At 49.1% G+C, this 23,510-nt stretch overlaps 4 protein-coding genes across 7 annotated transcripts in view; 1 reads left to right on the top strand and 3 right to left on the bottom strand.

Annotated features, from left to right (window-relative positions):
* Positions 1–5,250: 5,250 nt before the first annotated feature.
* On the bottom strand, positions 5,251–13,277 carry stx12l (syntaxin 12, like). Of its 2 annotated transcripts, XM_047031341.1 has the most exons (11): positions 13,199–13,277; positions 11,669–12,567; positions 10,749–10,883; positions 10,325–10,394; positions 10,092–10,191; positions 8,602–8,739; positions 8,390–8,433; positions 8,019–8,124; positions 7,845–7,917; positions 6,748–6,830; positions 5,251–6,140 (listed from the first exon to the last, which is right to left on the bottom strand). In XM_047031341.1, exons 3-11 carry the CDS (start codon positions 10,846–10,848, stop codon positions 6,048–6,050), a joined length of 807 nt encoding a protein of 268 aa, XP_046887297.1. In that variant the 5' UTR covers positions 10,849–10,883; positions 11,669–12,567; positions 13,199–13,277; the 3' UTR covers positions 5,251–6,047. The 2 variants fall into 2 exon arrangements, with proteins under 2 accessions (XP_046887297.1, XP_046887289.1); XM_047031333.1 differs by lacking the exon at positions 13,199–13,277 and having other exon boundaries at positions 11,669–12,791.
* Positions 12,937–15,567, bottom strand: LOC124474887 (tRNA selenocysteine 1-associated protein 1-like). 2 transcript variants are annotated; one of them, XM_047031349.1, is made up of 7 exons: positions 15,403–15,567; positions 15,049–15,146; positions 14,794–14,944; positions 14,610–14,662; positions 14,204–14,360; positions 14,030–14,063; positions 12,937–13,763 (listed from the first exon to the last, which is right to left on the bottom strand). In XM_047031349.1, the coding sequence occupies exons 1-7, from the start codon at positions 15,424–15,426 to the stop codon at positions 13,633–13,635; spliced, it is 648 nt and encodes a 215-aa protein (XP_046887305.1). In that variant the 5' UTR covers positions 15,427–15,567; the 3' UTR covers positions 12,937–13,632. The 2 variants fall into 2 exon arrangements, with proteins under 2 accessions (XP_046887305.1, XP_046887312.1); XM_047031356.1 differs by having other exon boundaries at positions 12,942–13,763; positions 14,845–14,944.
* On the top strand, positions 14,672–21,011 carry ubxn11 (UBX domain protein 11). The gene is made up of 16 exons (XM_047031322.1): positions 14,672–14,733; positions 15,592–15,764; positions 15,987–16,067; positions 16,194–16,231; positions 16,307–16,429; positions 16,574–16,674; positions 16,780–16,834; positions 16,921–17,000; positions 17,163–17,301; positions 17,407–17,624; positions 17,745–17,822; positions 18,115–18,244; positions 18,437–18,540; positions 18,817–18,890; positions 19,180–19,329; positions 19,645–21,011. Exons 3-16 carry the CDS (start codon positions 15,997–15,999, stop codon positions 19,781–19,783), a joined length of 1,500 nt encoding a protein of 499 aa, XP_046887278.1. The 5' UTR covers positions 14,672–14,733; positions 15,592–15,764; positions 15,987–15,996; the 3' UTR covers positions 19,784–21,011.
* Positions 20,002–23,510, bottom strand: part of cep85 (centrosomal protein 85) — an 11,917-nt gene continuing 8,408 nt past the window's right edge. Inside the window, exons 12-14 of one of the 2 annotated variants that reach the window (XM_047031302.1) lie at positions 23,376–23,483; positions 22,086–22,323; positions 20,002–21,688 (exon numbers count right to left, since the gene is read on the bottom strand). In XM_047031302.1, coding sequence (XP_046887258.1) covers positions 21,528–21,688; positions 22,086–22,323; positions 23,376–23,483 — 507 coding nt within the window. In that variant the 3' untranslated portion in view covers positions 20,002–21,527. The remainder of the gene's footprint in view (positions 21,689–22,085; positions 22,324–23,375; positions 23,484–23,510) is intronic. The other variant, XM_047031310.1, reaches the window with a different exon arrangement.

Raw genomic sequence — 23,510 nt, 5'->3', positions numbered from 1 at the left:
GCCTATGCAATTTGTGTGCACGGCACAAACATTTTTCAACATATCTCCCTAAATATTTTTACGGATGGATGAGTTTAATTTTATTGAGTTCTTAAAGGTCATTACATAAACTTAACCTTCAAGTAATGTCACCTCAAATAAAAGAACAACAACTCTATAGGCTATCTAATCCCAGGGCATATAGACATCAGTGTGGACAAAGGCACTGGTTAAAACATTTGGTGTGTGTGTTCTCATAAATCAGACCAGTCTTCATCCAGCATGAAGCATGACCAGCATTGATCTTTCTGGGCTAAAATAACCAAATTTTCCCTGGTGAGCTACCTGGCTGGTCAAGGTGACTTTGAGTGCCTGTAAGATGGGAACTAAAACCCAGCCCAGAGTGAAATATTTAGGGCAGCTGGCTGAGAGAGAACCCTTGGGCACCAGTCTTACCATGTCAGACACAAAGGCAGGTCCTCTGGCAGGTCCTCTCTCTCTCTTTCTCTTTTTTCTCTCTTCCTTTCCACTCTTACTCTATCTCTCCCTCTTTCCCTCTCCCACTTTCTGCCCCTCTCTCTCTCTCTCTCTCTCTCTCTCTCTCTCTCTCTCTCTCTCTCTCTCTCTCTCTCTCTCTCTCTCTCTCTCTCTCTCTCTCCCCCTCTCTCTCTCTTTCTCTCTTTCAGCTTGACCTCTTGATTGTAACCTGGGGTTAAACCCCAGAGGATCGTGGGTTGCACCAGCAGAATGAGACCAGCCCCAGCTAAAAGTGTTGAAACCCCAGTGAGAAAGAGAGAGGGGCGGTGTATGTGTGTGTGTGATTGCCTGCATGTGTGTCTGCTATGGACCAGTTGTAGTAAATACAGCAGGAATGCGGTGTGTCTGCCAGCCTGGGGGATCATGCCAGCTATCCCGGGGTTATCAGACACCCAACACCTCCTAGAAATAGATCCCTGTTTTTGCCATGGCCTGGTGAGGTCTAACTCTTTGCTTGTGTGTGTGTGTGTGTGTGCCCACAATGATGACGAGAAAGAGAAAGATAGGAGGAGTCAAATGAGTCAAAAGAGAATGTCTGTCGGTGTGTGTGTGTGTGTGTTTGTGTGTTTGGTGGATGTGTGTGTGTGTTTTCTCCTCTCTTTCTCATTAATCTGGAGAGGGGGGGTCTAACTGGGGCATATTGTCAGACAACCTTGACAGAGTGAAGAAGGATACATCCCTTTTGGTTTTCCTCTGTCGGAAACGGGGAGAGACAAAGAAAGAGAGAAAGATGGGCAGGACAAAGTGCCAATTAGCAGAAGCACATTGGTGAGCTGAATGTGTAGAAATGTGTGGTCATGACTCGGGTTAAAGGAAAGGATGTTAGACAGTACTGTTTCCTGTCATACTTCACTCCGGCATAGACGTGCAGAGAAGATATCCAGTTCTTCATTGCTCAGTTATTTTTAGGGTGTCCCTTGATGCAATTCCTAGATTAACTAGTGAAACCAGACACACACACACACACACACACACACACACACTGGTAAAGTCTTGTGGTGATCTCTCATTAGTCTGTATTAGATATGGTTATTAGCCAACACTGCATACCTCTTATGCTGAGATTCCATGTGCCAAGCTTGGGGAGTCCCAATGATGAATAGAGTAATTTCCTCATTATCTGACAGGCGGGAACTAGAATTTTCTATGCCTGCCTTGATTGACCCCTGTTTCCTCATCACTGATGGGACCCATCTCCTGGCATACCAATGAACCTGGCTTGAGGTAGGGAGGCACCATGGCCCCACTTGTCTGTCTGTCTGCCTGTCTGCCTCTCTGCCTGTCTGCCTGTCTGTCTGTCTGCCTATCTGTCTGCCTATCTGTCTGCCTATCTGTCTGCCTATCTGTCTGCCTATATGTCTGCCTATCTGCCCTGCCTGTCTATATGTCTGTCTGTCTGTCTGTCTGTCTGTCTGTCTGTCTGTCTGTCTGTCTGTCTGTCTGTCTGTCTGTCTGTCTGTCTGTCTGTCTGTCTGTCTACCTATCTGTCTGTCTGTCTGTCTGCCCTGCCTGTCTGTCTGCCTGTCTTTCTGTCTACCCTCCCTGACTATCTGCCCGTCTGTCTGCCCTGCCTGTCTGTCTGTCTGTCTGTCTGTCTGTCTGTCTGTCTGTCTGTCTGTCTGTCTGTCTGTCTGTCTGTCTGCCTGCCCTGCCTGCCTGTCTATCTGCCTGTCTGCCCTGCCTGTCTTTCTGTCTACCTGTCTTTCTGTCTGCCTTTCCCTGCCTGTCTATCTGTCTGCCTGCCTGTGTGTCTCTCTGTCTGCCTGTTGCTCTCCGGATGCTGGGTGACAAGCCTGCTGTACCTTGTTAGGGAACAGGTAGGAACAAGGGGGTTAGGGGAATGGGCTGGAACTGTATGTGTGTGTGTGTGTGTGTGTGGGGGGGGTCAGGTGTCAGATGTAGGTGGGCTCTGGGGAGGCTGCAGGAGGCTGGAGGAGGCTGGAGGAGGCTGGAGGAGGCTGAAGGAGGCTGAAGGAGGCTGAATGAGGCTGGAGGAGGCTGGAGGAGGCTGGAGGAGGCTGGTGGAGGCTGAAGGGGGCTGGAGGAGGCTGGAGGAGGCTGGAGGAGGCTGGAGGAGGCTGGGGGAGGCTGGAGGAGGCTGGAGGAGGCTGAAGGGGGCTGGAGGAGGCTGGAGGAGGCTGAAGGGGGCTGGAGGAGGCTGGAGGAGGCTGGAGGAGGTTGGAGGAGGCTGGTGGAGGCTGCTGGAGGCTGGAGGAGGCTGGTGGAGGCTGGTGGAGGCTGGAGGAGGCTGGAGGAGGCTGGAGGAAGCTGAAGGGGGCTGGAGGAGGCTGGGGGAGGCTGGGGGAGGCTGGAGGAGGCTGAAGGAGGCTGGAGGGGGCTGAAGGGGGCTGGAGGAGGCAGGAAGAGGCTGGAGGAGGCAGGAGGAGGCAGGAAGAGGCTGGAGGATGCTGGAGGAGGCAGGAGGAGGCTGGAGGAGGCTGGAGGAGGCAGGAGGGGGCTGGAGGAGGCTGGAGGAGGCTGGAGGAGGCTGGGGGAGGCTGGCTGACTGAGCCAGGACTGAGGTGAGGGAGATTTCCAGAAGTGGGAGGGAGGTGTAGTGAATGTTTTCCATGACAATGTTAAGATGTTGTGGTTGATCAAATGCGTCAATTGTGGGATATTGTTAACTACAGAGATAGGTACAACTAAAGAGGCGCTTTCAGCACAGGATCCTGAATATCACAGGATCACTAGAGATACAGATATTCAGAATAAGCTCATTATAAACTAGGGAGAAATAGGGTTGTGACATAACGGTCTTCTTCCCGACATTTATCTTCTTCCTTCTGGCTTTGCCGGGTGTCTTAGAGGAGGTATGAGAGCTGGAAGTGGGGCAAGAGGTGTTCAATTTGCTGTCACCTTCAAAAAATGAAAAAAAGAAGTCCATTATTCCTTTCATTTCCTGCATCTGCGAGAATCTCTAGGGTGTCTTAATGGAGAGCGAACAGGCCGTCCTCACTTTCTCACTCTGCCGAGAGTCCGTGAGACCAGACACATCAGCACGGACAATCTGAGCCCCGAGTCCGAATCTCAGAGGAAATGAATAGAGAGCCGCCGTTCGTCCCACAAAAGAGACCATGGAAAACACCCTCTCTCTTTTCATTCTGTTGGCATAATGAGAGAGGCTCCAGAAAGGTTTTTTTTATCTGACCTTTTTTTCTCTCGTCTGCCCAGGAGACGTCTTTTCTTCCTGATGAAACAGACACTCGAGTGCTTTTCTTTTTTTATGAATTAGGAGGAGAAAAGGTGAACATCCTTTTCTATTCTTCAGGACAAAACTCTCATTGTTAAGGGCTTGGGGGACAGCCAAGGGTGACTGAACACACACGCACAAATACATCTTTGATCCGGTTACACAACCCACACATCAGATCTGTTTATTAACATCATTATTTATGATCACGTATATGAGTGTAGGGCAGCAAAATCAAATAGCAGAGTTCATGAATCCCCCAAGTCATAAAACCTAATCTGAGCTGACTAGTAAAGATCTAACACACAGGTGAGTAACGTCCAGAATAAGTCTCCAACTTGAACGATCATATAAAAAATACATAAAACCCTCGACCAATCTCACGGTTGGTCTTGATTTGGTGCGACGGAGGAGAGGCCCTGATTCCTCCCACTCACGATGGCCGTGCGCATGGAACACATCTTCAGGAGCAGAGGTGGAGGAGTTTGGGCCGGCGAGCCCGCTCCTTCGCTCGGCGGTCTACCGTCCTGTCGTCATGGAGAGGCCCTCAGTGTGTCCACAGGGAGGCCCAGAGAGCTGACACAAGGAGGCTGAGTCACGGAAGCCATCCGGGAAGAGGGGAAGGAAGGAGAGGGGGAGGGAGAACGCGGAGGAAGGGACGGGAGAGAGGGAGGACAGGGCGGGAGAGTGAGGGAGAGGGAGAGAGTGAGGGAGGAGAGGGAGAGTGAGGGAGGGAGGAAGGAAAGGGAGAGTGAGGAAGAATAAAGGTGACAGAGATGAGGGAAAGAGAGGGTAGAGGGAGAAGAGGGAGGAGAGAGGGAGAGTGAGGGGGGAGACGGAGAGAGCGAGGGAGAAGGATAGAGCGAGGGAGGAAAGGAAGTAAGGGGAGAGAGAGTGAGGGAAGAAATGGAGTGAGGGAGGAGAGGGAGAGTGTGGGCGGAGAGGGGAGAGAGTTAGTTAGGAGAGGAAGAGAGTGAGGGGGAAGGAGAGAGAGGGAGTAAGGACAGAGAGTGAAGGAGGAGAGGGAGAGAGCAGGGGAGAGGGAGAGAGCGGGGGAGAGGGAGAGAGCAGGGGAGAGGGAGAGAGCAGGGGAGAGGGAGAGAGCAGGGGAGAGGGAGAGAGCAGGGGAGAGGGAGAGAGCGGGGGAGAGGGAGAGAGCAGGGGAGAGGGAGAGAGCGGGGGAGAGGGAGAGAGCGGGGGAGGACAGGCAGCCAGCCTCCTCTCTCCAGCCCTGCAAGAGCCACTCCAGGTATACCTCCAGGGCCGCAAAGCAATCCCCCCCGATGTCACCACGACAACCGTCTGCTACACTTGTGATACTTTGCCCATCTTCTTCTCAGTTGTTTTTCTCTGTTACCACATCGACCGCGTCCAATTCACTCAGGGGCCTCGGTTATGACACCTCGGTTTTATGATTCAGTATAACACTTGAATACCGGATAATATTACAGTCTGGACCTGCTGTTATGTGTTTGTCTCATTGAGGTTAGAGGGACACCTAGTGGACAAACGCAGGCACATGACACAGAGGCTAGACTTTTTACATAGATAATTTTATTGAATAAATTGAGACTACGATCATAATAAACATAAGAAAGGAGAATGGACTCTCTTCCTTGGTATTATGCCAGTGGTAATCTTTATAATCACGTCAGGAAGCAACATATCTGAGTAGGACAATAGGCTTCACCTTAGAGACAGAGGCAACAGAAAAACAATATTACCCATGACATGTATATACATAAAAAGTATGTGCAATTTTGCAAAAGATCAAATGTACCCTCAACAGCAGTGGAATAACAGCGGAGGTGTTGTGCTTATCCGACAAGAAAGTAAGTTGTAGCACTGTCAGCAAGTCAGAATGTACAGTTTACTGTTGGGAAGAGTTATCTACAGTTTGTTGTGACTTCCTTTCACACACGTACAGGACCTATGTGTTCCCCTTGTGCTTACGCCGTCTCTGGGGCTGCGAATCTGAAAGACGGCTGACACAATACAGGAGTAGCAGTAGCAGTAGCAGTAGTGAGAACCGGTTAAATATTGAGAGCTGTCGTTTGTTTTCTAACTTGTTTTGGTTGACGAGGTTAAACAACCACACAATGCCATTTCGAGGGGATAGCACAAACCTCATCAAATCTCAATTACAGGGGAAGTCCTTGGCTGTGTTCATCCTTCTTCAACACGTACACACACACACTCACTCCCACACACACATACACTCTCACACACACACTCACTCACTCCCACACACACATACGCGCTCTCACACACACACACTGGAAGTCATGTCAGGTTGTCTGTGCGCCTCTCAAATCCTTCCCCCGTGTCCCCCCTCCCTTTACTCGATGGCCTTCCAGATGATGATGCCCAGGACGGTGAGCACCAGAGACAGCACCATGGCCAGGATGCACATCCTCTTACGAGACTTCCTCTGAAAGGGAGACCAAGAACAAGGAGTTGGAATATCTGTGTTTTAACATATCTATGTTTCGACATCCATTTAGACATGTTCTCTTTTCGTAGTCTCTACTCTTGATGCGTGACTTGATTTATCACTATGGTCTGCACCTCTCTGTCACCAACTGTCTCTGGAAGAGTTTTTCTTTGTCTTCCTCGAGGGTTTAGGTTGGCTGAGGTTGTCTGTCAAGCCGTCTGTGACATTGCTTGTAAAAAGGGCTATACAAATACATTGTTGCAGCTTTCCTCTGTCAGACTCATCACACCTCCCAATGTAACCTGTTTACCACACTACAGAGCCCACTTGATAACCAACAGATAAGCTAACGGGATTAATCAGGTGAATTCAACATACTTAAATGGCATTTAGCACTCAATATGTGGTGCAATTCAATAACGTACTTTGCAGTTCAATGATATTCTGTATGATTGACTATCGGTATCCTCTATGATACTGATAAGTTTGACTATCGGTATCCTCTGTAAACAGTCCACAGTCAAGTACACTTACACCAATGTTATCGTTTGTTATCGTTTAGAGTGGGAGAGTTATTGGAGAGTGACGCGTGTCGTTTTGGTACCTGGTAGTAGGAGGCTCGTTGGAGCTGGGCAGCGCCTCTGTCTACGTGGACCTCAGCACTCTCCACGTTGGCCTCGATGCTGTCTGTAGGTCAGAGAACAGGCACAGGGGATGGGCTCACATCCCAGGGGTCGGGAGCCAAGACACAGGGTCAGGGAGACACAAGGCCACACGCTCTGAGAGTGAGGGGTCAGTGATACACAGGGCCACAGGCTCTGAGAGTGAGGGGGGGGTCAGGGAGACACAGGGCCACAGGCTCAGAGTGAGGGGGGGGTCAGGGAGACACAGGGCCACAGGCTCTGAGAGTGAGGGGGGGGTCAGGGAGACACAAGGCCACAGGCTCTGAGAGTGAGGGGTCAGGGAGATACAGGGCAACAGGCTCTGAGAGTGGGGGGGTCAGGGAGACACAGGGCCACAGGCTCTGAGAGTGGGGGGTCAGGGAGACACAGGGCCACACGCTCTGAGAGTGGGGGGTCAGGGAGACACAGGGCCACAGGCTCTGAGAGTGAGGGGTCAGTGATACACAGGGCCACAGGCTCTGAGAGTGAGGGGTCAGTGATACACAGGGCCACAGGCTCTGAGAGTGGAATCTGGCACGAATGTTGACTGTGTTCAAATCGGTTCACAAGCTCAGGGGAAAAACAGTTGGGACAGACGTCGACAGCGGGGCTTGTTGAGGCCAGAGTGTTGAGTGTGAGGGAGTGTGTGAAGCAGGTGTGCTGGGCCGTGTGAGAGCAGCAAGGAGAGATGAGGATTGTTTGAGATTGGAGATTCACCAGACCATGCCAGGGAGAGGAGATGGAACAACACTTAAGTGGAAGAAGAAGAACGAGCGAGAGAGAGAGGGGGGGGGGGGAGAAGGAGAGAGAAAGAGGCAAGGAGAGAGAGAGGAAGGGGAGAGAGAGAGAGAGGAAGGGAGAGAGAGAGAGAGAGAGAGAGGAAGGGGGGGGAGAGAGAGAGAGAGAGAGAGAGAGAGAGAGAGAGAGAGAGAGAGAGAGAGAGGAAGGGGGGGAGAGAGTGAGAGAGAGAGAAAGAGAGAGAGAGAGAGAGAGAGAGAGGGAGAGGGAGAGGGAGAGAGAGAGTCCTCGTCAGACCCACCTATCATCTCTCCCTGATCGTGGATCATCACTGCGAGGTCCTTGAAGATCTGGTTCACGTCCATAATGTCGGACTGGAAGAGAGAGGAGAGGGGAGAGAGTCACTAGGCCCCTGGCCGGCCGGCGTCTTGCTGTCAGGGGGACCTCCGTGGTGCTGCAGGGCGGGGCCTCCTACCTCCAGCTGCCTGATGTTGGTCTCCCTCTCCTTGATGACCTCCAGGTCCTCTTCAGTGATGGGGGCCTCCTCCGTCTGGGTCTGGCTCTGGCTCCAGTCGTCATCTCTGGACACACGCACACAAATGCACACAAGCGCGCACACACACACACAGAAATGCACAGACAGGCATGCGCGCATACAAACAAACATGCACGCGCGCGCACACACACATTCGCACGCACATGAACAGGAACAAGCATGCCATGCACGTTAGTTTCGCATTCAATCGGTTCAAGTCGTTGTCAAACAGTGAATAATAACTCCTGAGCAGAGCCACCTTCACAGTGACACAGGCTACCTGACGAGACAGTGTCAGCAGGAGAACCTACTTTTCGAACGTCACGAGCTGTTCCTCAGCATTCCCACCGTCGCCCTGCCAACAGACAAACACACCCGCGCTCAGCTGAGGTAACGGACCATCGGCACACCACGTGTGAAGGCTACCCCCATATCAGAAACGGTGTTAGCCAGAGCGCCGCACTGGGTGGGGCCGGGCTGTTGGGGCTGGGCCGGGCTGGCGGGGCTAGCGGGGCGTGTTTACCAGGACGCGGGACCCGGCTCGGGCCCGGGCCACGGACTCCTTCTCCTTCTCCGCGGCTCTGCGCTGCATCAGCTGGAAGTTGTTGAGCGCCGCCGAGAAGTCGCTCATCAGACGCTCCTTCTGGATCTTCTGCTGTCTCTGGAGGAGAGGAGGGGCACAGGCGGGATTCAGGCTGACGGATAGACCGCTGTCCCCACACCATCTGGCCTCCAACACGACCTGGCCTCCTACACGACCTGGCCTCCTACACCATCTGGCCTCCTACACGACCTGGCCCCCTACACGACCTGGCCCCCTACACCATCTGGCCCCCTACACCATCTGGCCCCCTACACGACCTGGCCCCCTACACGACCTGGCCTCCTACACGACCTGGCCTCCTACACGACCTGGCCTCCTACAAGACCTGGCCCCCTACACCATCTGGCCTCCTACACGACCTGGCCTCCTACACGACCTGGCCTCCTACACGACCTGGCCTCCTACACGACCTGGCCTCCTACACGACCTGGCCTCCTACACGACCTGGCCTCCTACACGACCTGGCCTCCTACACGACCTGGCCTCCTACACCATCTGGCCTCCTACACGACCTGGCCTCCTACACGACCTGGCCTCCTACACGACCTGGCCTCCTACACGACCTGGCCCCCTACACCATCTGGCCTCCTACACGACCTGGCCTCCTACACAACCTGGCCTCCTACACCACCTGGCCTCCTACACGACCTGGCCTCCTACAAGACCTGGCCCCCTACACCATCTGGCCTCCTACACGACCTGGCCTCCTACACGACCTGGCCTCCTACACGACCTGGCCTCCTACACGACCTGGCCTCCTACAAGACCTGGCCCCCTACACCATCTGGCCTCCTACACGACCTGGCCTCCTACACGACCTGGCCTCCTACACGACCTGGCCTCCTACACGACCTGGCCTCCTACACGACCTGGCCTCCTACACGACCTGGCCTCCTACACGACCTGGCCTCCTACACCATCTGGCCTCCTACACGACCTGGCCTCCTACACGACCTGGCCTCCTACACGACCTGGCCTCCTACACGACCTGGCCTCCTACACCATCTGGCCTCCTACACGACCTGGCCTCCTACACGACCTGGCCTCCTACACGACCTGGCCTCCTACACGACCTGGCCTCCTACACCATCTGGCCTCCTACACGACCTGGCCTCCTACACCATCTGGCCTCCTACACGACCTGGCCTCCTACACGACCTGGCCTCCTACACGACCTAGCCCTTGTGACACAAGCTTAGACCCCTTGTGGCCCCCCTAAACATAGAGTCTATAACTTATTATAAACATGGTATTTTGCCTGTTAATGCCTGTAATACAGTGAAGAAAACTACATGACAACAATAATGTTAAACGTAACTGGCCCCTCTAGCAGTATAACTGGCCCCAGCTTGGCTCCCCCAGTTGAACAGTCTAGAACCTGCCCTGGTTATTTACTCGCTTTTACTCACCTGTTCTGAGGGAGAGAGAGGCAGGGGCAAAGAGCCCAGGTCTTTCAGGTGTCTGTTGGTCTCCTTGGCCAGCTGGTTTGTGTAGTGCTGCACCTGTTGCCTGTGACGTAGGGAAACAAAAGACACCATCACAAGGCGTTCTGCTGATTTGATGGATTTAACATCACTTTGTTTTAATTCCGTTGGGGCACATTACATTAAGTTTAATCCCTGACTACCAGGAGACTACTCACAGCCGGTCTTGCACCTGGGGTGTCTCTTGTCTCGTCCCCATTTGGTGCAGCATCGTTTTAATCTGGCCAGCTAGTAAACAGAAAAATAGAGAAGTGAAAATTGGTAGACAAAAACCAACAGCTGTGTCTCAAGATACTGATATTGGCCGGGTTTCCCAGATTCGTTAAGACGCTCTTAACGCTAAGATCTTCTTAAGAACGTTCTAAGAGCGTTCTAGAGCGCCCTCAGAACGTTCTTAAGACGCTCTTGGCGTTAAGAGCTTCTTAACGAATCTGGGAAACCCGGCCATTATTGTTTAGGTATTTCCCCCAAGACTTGGACCATCTGTCTTTGGTGAATTTATTCGAATAAAGACTTGGGTGTTTGGCTTGATGAAACGTTGGAATTCAAACCATCCAGCCACTGAGTTCACCACACACTCACTGTTTTGGGTGATTTTTTGGATGTTGGTGCTGCATGTCTGGGTAAGGTTGCTGAAGTCTCGCGGCTGCGAACGACCGGTGTCTGTTCTTCCGTACGACATACTTGGTAGATAGTTTTTTAAGGATATTACACAACCTACAGAGAAAGGTTAAACCATTATATATTGCTTAAACAACTGTATAAGGTGTGCAACCTACTACTTGTGAGACTGACAAAGATGGGTGATACCAGAACGTAGCCGCTTGTCAAGATTTATTATCAGGCCTGCGCTCAAATCACACGCGGCATCGGGGATATGAACACAAGTGCGTTCACAGACAATCCACAAAAATAAGATGGTCCGATTTCCATAAGCAATCCCCCCCCCCCCCCCAAATATACCAACATTACGTCTCAAAAATAGACCAAGAAACGTTCAGTCACTAGATCGGCTACAGTCATCTACGTCACACGGATTAACGTTGTGACAGATTTAGCAATTTTGTAAACAAGGCGTCGTATTGCATGTAAAAGCTCTTGTCTTTAAAGTCAATTTACATTAAATGTCTGCTAATCTTATGTCTAAATAGGATAGGTCTCTTGAATGACATTCAGTCGCACAAATAACTTGAATCTAAGTATCTAACTAAGTATCTTAATAGGCCATTAATTGCAATATTAGTTGAAGACTGGGAGAAAATGTGCATATCGGGAATATAATCCCTGTAATAGGCGGGGAAGAATTCCACACAATAAAACAACTAGTGATTTTTTACATTGTATAGTTGCATCAATGACAGTTAGCTTAATCGCAAACCAGCTTCTGGTTAATTCTACCGTGGAAGACCGTGGTGATATAAACATCAAAGGCTATATTGACAATTTAGGTTTAACGCTCTATAGGCTACAGTTTGTTAAAATGAATATGTTCAACATCTTACTTTTCAATGGGGTTGGAGCAAAATACGTCGTTGTCCTGATAACAATCCGTATGAGAGATTTCTTCGTAGACCCACCCAGTCCGTCCGTGTACGACGTCACACATAGGACCACATTAATCCTACTTGCGCATGTGATTCTGGTTTGTCGGCAATGCAGACATGCTTTACAAACTACGGATAGTGGCGTGACACCACCTCTTTCATTAACGTATTTAAATCAGAAAAGCCGACATGTCGTGTGTTGCTTTATCTTTCCTTCTGTCTGATGAGGTGTAGTGTACATTCAACTACCTTCTACCCAACTCGGCTTAAAACCCAACAGTTTTTCACTTCATTAAGGTAGCTATCGTTTGCGTGCAGCAAAGGAGCCGGTATCCGTGTGCACCCCCGGTCTCATGACTTCCACGCTGTCTCCGTTAATTGACACCGAACTGGCACAGCCGCTCACATGACTGAAGCAGGACTGACCCGCTACATTCTCCTGCGAGGCCAGGCGCTGCCGGGTCGCATGAGGGATGGGTCCATTTACCTACCTTCATATCTTCAATTATAAAACTCTGTTAAAATGTACACACATCAACTCAACATATAGCTTGTTGCAACTGTATAGACTATAAGACATGCAACAGCCCACCTTAGCCCTTGTCTGGTCAAGGGAAAGTTAGCTTGTTCTCGTCTGTGAAAAGGTTAAATTAAAAAACTAACAGGTCATTATGATGAATTCACAACACGAATAAACAACTTGATCCAAAAAATATGTTTTAATTTACAGAGCATGAATCTACCGTTTTTTTGTCCAAAAGCACGAAGAACATGAGATCAGGTGCAGGATGCGTGAGTGTTCTGTGCCAGGCAGGTTGGTCTCCGAACACCGAACACAACATGGCGCTGCCAGTAGCCTGAGGTGATATAAAAGGTAAAATATCCCGCAATAATGACAAATCCCACTCGCAAAACGAGGACGCAAACGTCGAGCACCAAACCAGCCTGGCTCATGGGTGATGTGAACTACAACAGTGTTCAGGGTAACATCGTTCACAGGGAGGAGCACTGATGGGGACAGAGAACAGAAGCACTTTCTCTCTTTCTTGAAAAGGTTAAGGTAAAATAGATAAGATTGTGTCCGCTAAAAACACATGTAAGCTAAAGAGTACTTCTGAGAGTCGTTTAGACCAGGGGTTCTCAAACTTTTTGGGGCCAGGGGTCGACCCCTTACAGGACTGAACATTTTCCAAGGACCCCCCCCCCCCCCCCCCCCCATAAACACCCATTCAGCATACCCTTTGTGCTCTTAAATGGACACAATATGCTTGTTTTAATGGTGCAGCAAATGGTCCCCATCTGTAGATTATTATATATTTTTTCACTTTTTAATGATACACATTAATTTTATCATTATTTGTACAATGTTATAATTTATGGCAAATTATTTTGCAGACCCCCTGGCTATGGGTCTGAGGACCCCACTTTGAGAATCACTAGAGAGAGCTCGGTGCCAGTGGAATGTCAATGTTAATTTTTGGGACCTACCCGTTACTTTCCAGCCAATTATGTTCCAGCAATGCTGTTCCAGCCAATTGCCTTCAGCGAAACGGGCCTTTCTCCTCGGCTTATTTTGTGAAACCACTGTCAATCAAACTCAAGCTGGAAGAAAACACAGGTTAACCCCAAGTTCAAATAAGAACTGGGGGCACCGGTTCTCATTTTTGAATTTATTTTATAAATAATATTACCTTATGACAGCTTAAAAAAAGGCGAAGAAACATGTGGGAGGGAGGCTTCCTTTCAGTCATTCCTTTTAGAGTTCCTGTGCTGCCCCAGTGGCCTGTCCAACAGGCCCACTAAGAGGGAACAGTCCAGACCAGCAGTCCTCAGCATGACACAGGCCTTCACCCTGGGCTCATCCTAACAATCCACACAGAGACGGAGGCAGGTGGTCCGACACGGTCGGAGAGGGTGGTGCTCTACTGTGGCTTGGTGGCTGTAGGGGACCCCAGGGTGGGCCAGTGGCAGTCTATGATGGCTTCGTATAGTTCTTCGCTCTCCTCTATGAACTGCCTGTTGGCCTCGATTACGTCTAGCTCTGCCATGGGGTCTGCAGGGAGGGAGGGAGACAGGACGGAAGGTTAGGGGGTTCACCATGAGCTCCACGAGGTCATCAGAGCAGTAGGACGGACTGCAAACCTCTGGTTGAAAGCATCTGCTAAATGAACGACTGAGGCTGGCAGTAAAAACACATCTACACTGCAACAGCGTTTTTAAGGCATCTGTGATTCTGAGTGTCGGAATAGGAGGGGAAACTGTTCATTTGGCCACTAAGAGACAGGGGGGGTGGAGGGGGGGAGAATGGAGAAGGCTCACCCTCCAGTCCGTATTCTTCCATCTCCTCGTACGTCTGGAACAAAGAGGACAGTCTTTACCCACTGATACGATCAGCAACGCTATCACAAGACCCAACTTACAATACCAAGTGGTCATGCTGACAAGAAGAGGAGACAGCTTTGCTAAGCGACAGGAGGAGATTCCTAAGCCCACCTGGTTGCTATAGTCGTACTGGTTATAGTTGTAGCCGCTGTAGTCGCCCGTGTTCTGGTCATAACCCCAGTTTGAGTAGTAGTTCGAGTAATCTTGATAGTATTGGTTGTTGTTGTAAGAGTACTGTTGGTCGTACTTGTTGTCCATATAGCCACCCCTGTTTCGTGGAGAGGGATTTTATAAAAAATAAAAAAAATGTTTTACCATTGACAGGCCCTTTAGACAGGGGTATAGAGTAAAACAGTACAGCAAGGTCAGTGACAATATCTTATATCAGACTATAATAACGCAAAATCTACCTCTCACTCTCTATGACGTTATCTTATGCGCCTACCCCTCTTCCCTTCCTACGTGAAGCAGGAAGTGAGGTGAAGGATTGAAGGTTTAGCTGAATAAGTACATGTACCTGGTCTCTCCCTGTTTCCCATAAGTGGCACGGTTAAGCTTGAACCTTTTAGGCTGTGGACAGGAAAGAGCCTTAATCAAGACCGGTCTATCAAACAGTGCTTCTCAATAGAAACGCTAGAGAGGTAACTTAAAACTTTCAAGCTTCTTTTATTTGTATTAACATGGCGTAAAAATACCCATACTTCGCAAACTGATACTGTGCTGGGTGGTTGGGCAGGTGTGGGGAATCGTACCGGAGTTGCTCCAGGTAGAGGTTTTCCGTTGACTTTCCTCAGGCACCGCTCTGCCGTTGCTTCGTCTGCCAGCTCTACAAAACAATAACCCGCTGCACCCCTACAAACATCAAACGAGACAAGGGAAAAAAAGTATCAGAAAACTGCTTGATCTGGTACAAACTTCACTAACGGGGTTTTTAACAACAACCTATTGTCACCTACCAGTTCATCTTGTTTCGAATAATTCTCACTCCAACCACTAGTTCTCCCATGGTGGCGAATGCTCGAGAAATGAACTTTTCATCCATGTAGGGCTCCAACTGCATGAGCAAAAGGCAGACAGGATGCACTGGAATGATTTATGAAAGCAGCAAAACCTACAACGCATTTTAATTTCCTTAGTCGCAGGCACACTGGTCTCTTATATCCATACTTTGGCTAACTAGCTAGCTTAATGGCTAGTCTACCTGTCTAGCTAGCTAGCAACGTATAGATTAATAGAGCTAGGCTAACGACTGCTGTCAGTGACAGGTCTGCAGACCAGAACAGTACTTCATAGAAAACAGCTGAACTTACATTGCCCATCCACAAGCAACTCATTTTGATAGAAAATTAAATGCACGTTATACTGTTTGGTGAACGTTTTAATCAAACGTCTAGCTAGCAGGAAACCTAAATAATTTCCACAAAACACCACTAGCTTTTTTTTTAAATGTCTTCTTTTTCATCTGTCTTCTTACTCGCGGGCTTTTCTGCAACATGCAGAGCGACCCCACGTGGGCTGGAGGAGAAACGTCCACGCGTGACCTAAGGAACCAATGATGGGCGAGATCCACGTTTCCAACGGCAACCCGTTCCAAACAATCATCAGAGAGCAGCACGAGCCTAGAACCCACGACCTTCAGAAGTGTATCCACCTAGTTGCCCACATGTTTAAAGTTAAGTCTTTAGTCTTTTAGTCTTGAGTTTCTTGTTCAAAGTGTGCAGTTTGACAAAACTTAAGCTCTGTTCTGGTTTACAAGAATGTATTTGGGATAGCATAGAATTATGCAACTGCGTTGAAAAGTTGTATTCGACCATATTTTGCTCATCAGCATTCATAGGTTAATTCAATTTAGTTGTTAAAATCATGACTGTGTTTATTCTCCACATCTCTCCAGGTCAGAAGAAATGAGCTCTCCGCTATCAATGCTACGTAAAAACAGACGCATGCCTCTTCCTGGATATCTGGGTCAACACGGGTGGGCTGTTATGAACGTGGCAGAGCAGCCGGAAATTTCATTTTTTTTTTTATCTAATGATTATTAACTTTTTATGGATTATTTATGTTGAGCATGACAAGTGACAATTTTATTTATGCCAATCAGGGGAAGAAAAGTGCCATTCAAGGAAGATCCCTTGAAAGGTATAGCTCCTCTAAGCACACAAAATGTCTCAAAACATGTGGTGTGTTTAGCTACATCCCTGTAATCTCTTCCAGAATATAAAGCTTTGCTAAGTGGCCTGTCTGGACCATCAGATCCCGTTGGGACTCATTCCACAGCCACTGACATGACCGCTACTTCCGGGTCAAAGGTCACACAAAAGAAAGGCCACAGCAGTCGTGAGTTATTTGTTAGTACAAATGCGCCTGTTGGGTCCTGTAGGGTTGCTGGTTATGTAAGCTGTAGTTCCACACTCGGAGCCTTGTGTACCAGGCCTCGGATCATGTGACTCTCCAATGCTTCATGCTGCTTTTCCACAACAGATGCTCCTCCGACTGACTTTGAGCTGATGTCTTCTATGATGCAGAAGCTAAGCTTACTGGAGAACAAGGTGAAGATCCAGGCACTGGAAATCGAACGCAAGGTGAGTCACGGCTCAACGCACAAGGGACATGTTCAAATTGACTCTGTTTAAGTCAGCACAGTTTGCTGTAAATAATCACGTCCTTTGTCCTTTTTCTAACGACAGGAGAAGAAGATTTTTGTCCTTGAGGAGAAAGTCAAACTTCTTCAGAAGTCAAGAGGTAATTGCAGTCAGCATTGCATGAACTCAAACTCAGACAGTCTATTACTGCTTTTTGGGGAAGAGTCAGTGTGTTTCTTTCAGCAGAAAAGATGACAGATGGGGAGGAGGAGAAAGACCTTGTTAGAACTTGCCACAAACTACAGATCCAGATATGGGAAATGGAGGTTAGTCATTTTGATCCCTTCGTGCAAATCACCAAAGTTAATTTCTGCCTGACAATATGTCAGTATGAATTCCATGCCTGAAACTAGATGTGTTACAGGTGAGGGGATAGTTAAATACTGTTGTGTGATGTTAATTGTAGACTTCCCTCCCCCACTTTACAGAGCTTTCTGAATGACTATGGTATGATCTGGGTGGGGGACGATGAAAAACGTGACACCGCCCAACAAGAGGAAGTAGGGGGTCATGTGCAGAGGCAGTTTCCATTGGAGGGTGGAGGGAGGAGAAGCCTTTGGCAGCCAGGTAGACCTTACATTGTTGCGCGATGTTAAAACATGGATACATTCATCCACAATTTATTGTGACTGTATTTGTTGTTTACAAAGCTCGGTTTCATCCGTCTTTCAGAGGCCTCTTTGGTGGGACATTTCCACATGAACTTTGACCTGGTGGCTCAGAGCATCAGGGAGCTGAACGTCCTGGCGGGGGAGGGCGAGTCTTTCGTGAGAGCGACCCCCAGAGGGGCTCAGCTGGCCCAGAAGGCCTGCATTCCCCTGGTCCTCTACAAGAACGGTGTCTTCATGTTCGACGGACCTTTCCGGTCGTATCAGGAACCCAGCACTCAGGTCTGGAAACGAGATCTACACACACGCACAAAGAACCATTTTGACTCTGAACGTGTTTCACGTCGACAAACCATCCCACGGTTCTGTGTGATTGAAAGTCTTCCGTGGGTGACTTGACAGCATTGCATGCAAGACCTGATGGATGGATACTTCCCCTCTGAGCTAAAGGAAAGGTTTCCAGAAGGGGTGCCGTTTCAGGTGTGTGGATACTATGTACTTATGTCCTAATCACAATCAATCCTGATCAATTACTTTATCGATGCCGAAGGAAATTCAAGCATTCAGGTACTGTACCCCCATGTGTGCAGTTACAGCATAAGTAAAAACATAGAGGAAAACACAGAGGTAACACAAGACGACACATTACAGCAGCAAGGAAATATCAGAACAAATGAAGCTATTGAATCTACCTTGAAGTGTAACGTAATATGGACGTATCTGTATACACACAGACATCCCGTTTGGTGGTGAAGTTCTATTGGTCCTGCAGGTCTTGGACAGACGAGAGGAGGAGTTTAAAGAGAGACGGCCGTGGGCGGAGTTTCCTGGGAAGGGGCAAGCTGTGGTTGGTCCATCAAGCAACCCAGACCACACCCACACCACCCTCTCTCAAATTCCTGGTTGGCAACTTTAATGTCATTCAAGCTCAAAATCTGATATTACATTGTGGACGCGGTTGTATCCGATGCACAAACCAGGTTTATTCCACAACCCAACCTGTAACAGCACTCTTATGTTGGTCGAACGTACTTCAAATATCAGTCATCATCTTAATATATACTTTATTCAAAGATAATGGTTATTCCCCACAGGTAGGAAACTGAGCATGGATCAGTTCCTGAACCGGCTGCCGAAGGTGGTGGTGAAGGCTGGTAGAGTGATTGACATTCGGGACTCGGTGAAGACCAGTCTGCAGGTAAGACTGGAGACTCTTCGCCTGATGGTAGCTGAGATGTGGTTACTTTGCAATGTGGCTGGTCACTACAGACTATTCCTTGGTACAGACTGTTCCTTTTATAAAGTATTTAGGATACCTAGGATACATTACTTATGAGTGGATTCTGTGCTGAATACTGTAGTGTTAGGAGCATAAGCCTTAGACTGTGTGTAAGAGTAACACAAAGTGCTGGCAGTTTAGTCTGCTAAGTTAGGCTCCAGGCCAAATTCAGCATCCACTATCTCCGACCTCCAGGGTTCCTCTGATGCAGCCGACCACAGTGCTGTGACCCTCGTAGACACCCCGGTGCTGCGGGACATGAAAGAGAGGTACTGTGGTCCGGGTTTACAGCCACAACCCACACACACACAACAACCACAGACTGTGCTTAATGACGCAGCCTGGAGAATTAGCATCCGTTGTCAGAAGAAGGGCGGTTATTCCTTTTCAATTCATGTATTCAAACTTTGGGGGGACTTCAATGGCTCTTATCACAAATACAATGCAGATTTCAAGCCACTTTCAGCCCACACGCTGCAGGGTAGAGAGAGAACAAGGCCCCTCTTGGCTTGTGGACGTGGGTGGAATTCCAACCGTGCCGACTCTCCGCCCCCTCAGGATGAAGCTGCAGGAGGGGGACCGGCCTCCGTCCGCCCGCGACGTGGCAACGCTGAGGCTGAGGTCTGAGGACGGGGAGCGCACGTTCATCCTGAAGATGCACTTCTCAGAAACCATAGGGCACCTTCGCCGCTACCTCGACAACCACCGGTGGGTTGTGAAGCAGCAGCACTGTTGTGAACTTCAGTTCAGGAAAGGCTTTTGTAAATATTGCCAAAGCAACAATGAGACTGTATTGTGTTTCAAGCATAAACATTAAGTTTCCCAGACATAGATTCAGCCTAGTCTTAAAGTAAGAGAACAGTTCTATGAAGATCTCCATTGAAAAGGTTTTTAGTGCAGCACTAGGGTTAATCCATGTGTAGGAAACTGGGTCCAAGAGTCTGAAACATGATTTTGTCTTTATGACACTTGAGTATCTAGTAGTTGTTACGTAACCATCTACCGTCGTGTCCTCCACAACAGGGGGGAAGGTCTCCCAGGATATGACATCATAAGCGTGTTCCCTCAGCGTTGCTACGGTGAGGACTGCCAGACGCTCCAGTCCTGTGGGCTCACCCCCAGCGCTGCCCTGCTGCTGAGGACACGCCCCTGTCCGCAGTGACACCTGCTCACGGTCGCGTGCTCCCAGCGCACAGCAACAGCCACCCCTAACAACCTGCCATGACGACAACATGAGGAAAACGCTGGGAAGCATTCCAATTATAATTATTTTAAATCAGTGCAACGCTGTAATTGTTGATGAACTGCATTGGGGGGGAAAAAATCACTAAAATCTGTAAACTCCAGTGCGAAGTTACTTGAAACAATCTTTATTTCTAAAATGTGTAAATACAATCTGAGGACAAAAATATATTCAATATACATGTTTTCATTTCTTCAGAAGGTTTGAGATGCAGTAAGGCAAGTTGAGATGACTTTCCATCATGGCTTGAAGACAGTTCTTGACCATTACATTCTGCACCACGGTTTGTAGAAGACAGAAAGATCTCAACAAGACATTATTCCAACAATACATTAAAACTAGAATGTTTCGCTTGTACTCGCAACCACTAAAACAAAAAAGGTTAAATTAAAGTGATGTAGTGTTTTAATGAGTCTTCACACATCTAGACATTTATCAACAACAAATAACTAACGTCCCTTGAAATGCATTAGGTAACAAAAATCAACACACAACCAGTTATTTCACACGGGGAACTACCTTTGGCATGTGCACAGCTTGGATATCCATAGTCCTGGGTATCCCTACTTCCCAAAACTACTTCAAGGAATGTATTGATTGTTTTGCTGGATGAACAAAGAAAAGGGCTCCTATGAAGAAGTCCACCAGCCGCAGACCAGAGTCTCTGCACGGGGCCACATGAAGACAGGCATGGTGGCAGCCACAGTGGGTCAGAGGCACATCCAAATCTTCCAAAAGATCATTTACCTGAGGCTTCTGCAAACATTCGATATTTGTAAATACATTGTGTAGACCACCATGGTGTCCTTGAGAACAACGTGTCAGTAGGTGGTTTGAGCAGGTTCGATCAGCCCTACTGTGGTTATTTTGTGTCAAGTTGCGTGTGCGCACTCCAATCTAATGTTACAAAGACACCATTTGAAATAATGGCCGGTTAGTAACACTCTTCTTTAAATCACTTCAAAAACAGATAGATATTTTCAGTTGATTGTCAACCAAATCCTACATCGTTTCCCTGAAGAGGAAAGACAAGACTTAAATAAAACTGTTTTTAAGGGAGATTGTATAACACTCACCCATCCACTTGTTTGAAGTAAGGTGGAAGGCTTTTGTGACAAACATACACTCACAAACATCCTTATATAAACCAAAAATGAAATAAATTAGGCAACAGAATCCAGAACTGACCAGTGGCAGGACCGGAGTTAGTATAGAGGTTGAGAAGTTCTGAATATAGAACTAGTACAGATATATACTATGTAGAACAGTATGTAGTAATAGAGTCTATGGAGCAGTGTTGATGAACCGTCCACCCAGCATAGCTCCGCCCCCTGATGACATAGCTCCGCCCCCTGATGACATGGCTCCGCTCCCTGATGGCATAGCTCCGTCCACTGACGGCCCTGTCTGGGTGACAAGCTGGGCTTAGTTTGTTTACAGAGCTGCTGGGGTCCACGTCTCATCCATGTTCTGATGTACGCTGGGTAATTGTAGTTCTCCCCCATGTCCTGGGGTCTTCTGGGTAATGTGGTTCTCTACTTTGTCCGAGGATCTTCTGGGTAATGCAGTTCTCTCACATATACAGGTGTCTTCTGGGTAATGCAGTTCACACCTATGTCCTGGGGTCTTCTGGGTAATGTAGTTCCCCCCCATGTCCTGGGGTCTACTGGGTGATGCAGTTGTCTCCCATGTCCTGGGCGTAGCGGTCTGAGATGGTGGTGCGGAGCTCCTCCACGTCCCTGCGGAGCTGCTGGGCTTCAGCCAGCTTCTCCTGCAGGACCTCCGCACTCAGCCAGTCCTCCACCCGCTCCTCCAGCGGCGGCGCTGCGGACACAACACACTTGTTATTGTTTGCTTACGCACGCATGCTCCCTACCAAACGCCCGTAATCATACACATACAAATGTCAGATTAGCAAACCTTGGTCCCACATGACCAGTCACACCAACATATTAAGGCTTATTTTGCATGTCACTTTAGAGACACACACACACACACACACACACACACATATGCTGAATGGATAAAAAGCCAAATTAAACTTCAGGTGGGTCCCCATGGTGGGTCCCCCTGGTGGGTCCCCATGGTGGGTCCCCCTGGTGGGTCCCCCTGGTGTGTCCCCATGGTGGGTCCCCATGGTGTGTCCCCATGGTGGGTCCCCCTGGTGGGTCCCCCTGGTGGGTCCCCCTGGTGGGTCCCCATGGTGGCCCCTGGTTCTTACAGGTGATGCCAAGCAGCAGGGACAGGTTGGGGTTCCGGCCCTGGGCCCTCTGGGTCAGGACGTTGCAGACGGAGCGGAGGTCCCCCAGGCAGGAGGCCATCTCTCTGTGGAGCTTCTGGGTGAGGCGGGCCCCGGCCGGCTGCAGGGAGGCCCGGTCCGGACCCCTCCACTCGGGGTCCTCCAGGCGCTCCTGCAGGGTCAGCTTCTGCTCCATCAGGTCCTGGTTCTGCTCAGACAGCTGGGACACACACGCCCAGGAACAGGGTTTGGACTTTGATGCTGATATCAAGTAAGAGTGTCACAGTGCTCGATGTGGAAACATGAAAAAAAATATTTATATTAACATATTATCGTTTTGGTTTTTATTTTATTTTTTCCACCTCAATTGGATTTTTTGTGTGGCCAGTGCTTTTTGACTTCTCGTCTTGTTTTGGTAGACCAGCTTTTAATCGCTACAATTCAACAGCCTGTTGCGGCGAATAAAAGTCCAGTTTCCCTTCCTAAAACACCAGTGTAGTACCGCAGCCAACATGTTTAACCCTCTGAACGGTAGCCAACATGTTTAACCCTCTGAACGGTAGCCAACATGTTTAACCCTCTGAACGGTAGCCAACATGTTTAACCCTCTGAACGGTAGCCAACATGTTTAACCCTCTGAACGGTAGCAGTCATGTTTAACCCTCTGAACGGTAGCAGTCATGTTTAACCCTCTGAACGGTAGCAGTCATGTTTAACCCTCTGAATGGTAGCGGTCATGTTTAACCCTCTGAACAGTAGCAGTCATGTTTAACCCTCTGAACGGTAGCGGTCATGTTTAACCCTCTGAACGGTAGCAGTCATGTTTAACCCTCTGAACAGTAGCAGCCATGTTTAACCCTGTGAACGGTAGCAGTCATGTTTAACCCTCTGAACGGTAGCAGTCATGTTTAACCCTCTGAACAGTAGCAGTCATGTTTAACCCTGTGAACGGTAGCAGTCATGTTTAACCCTCTGAACGGTAGCGGTCATGTTTAACCCTCTGAACGGTAGCGGTCATGTTTAACCCTCTGAACGGTGGCAGCCATGTTTAACCCTCTGAACGGTAGCAGTCATGTTTAACCCTCTGAACGGTAGCAGTCATGTTTAACCCTCTGAACGGTAGCAGTCATGTTTAACCCTCTGAACAGTAGCAGTCATGTTTAACGACGCAGCGCTGGTCAGGAACGTGAGGAGGAGCCATGTTCACCACCAGACCACTTGGGACCAGGAGAGGGAGGAGGAGGGAAGCTGCTGCTGTCGAGTCTGGCTCACCTCTTTCATCGCCGTGTGCATCTGGAGAAGAGTCCGGTCTTTGGCTCGCAACTCCTCACTCAGAGCCTGAGAGCTGCTCTCCTCGTGAGAAACCTGCTCCTCCTGCGTCTACACACACACACACACACACACACA

Source organism: Hypomesus transpacificus, chromosome 2, assembly GCF_021917145.1.
Source record: "Hypomesus transpacificus isolate Combined female chromosome 2, fHypTra1, whole genome shotgun sequence".
NCBI lineage: Eukaryota > Metazoa > Chordata > Actinopteri > Osmeriformes > Osmeridae > Hypomesus > Hypomesus transpacificus.
Note: the sequence above shows the minus strand (reverse complement) of the source record. Positions and strands in the feature narration are given on the sequence as shown.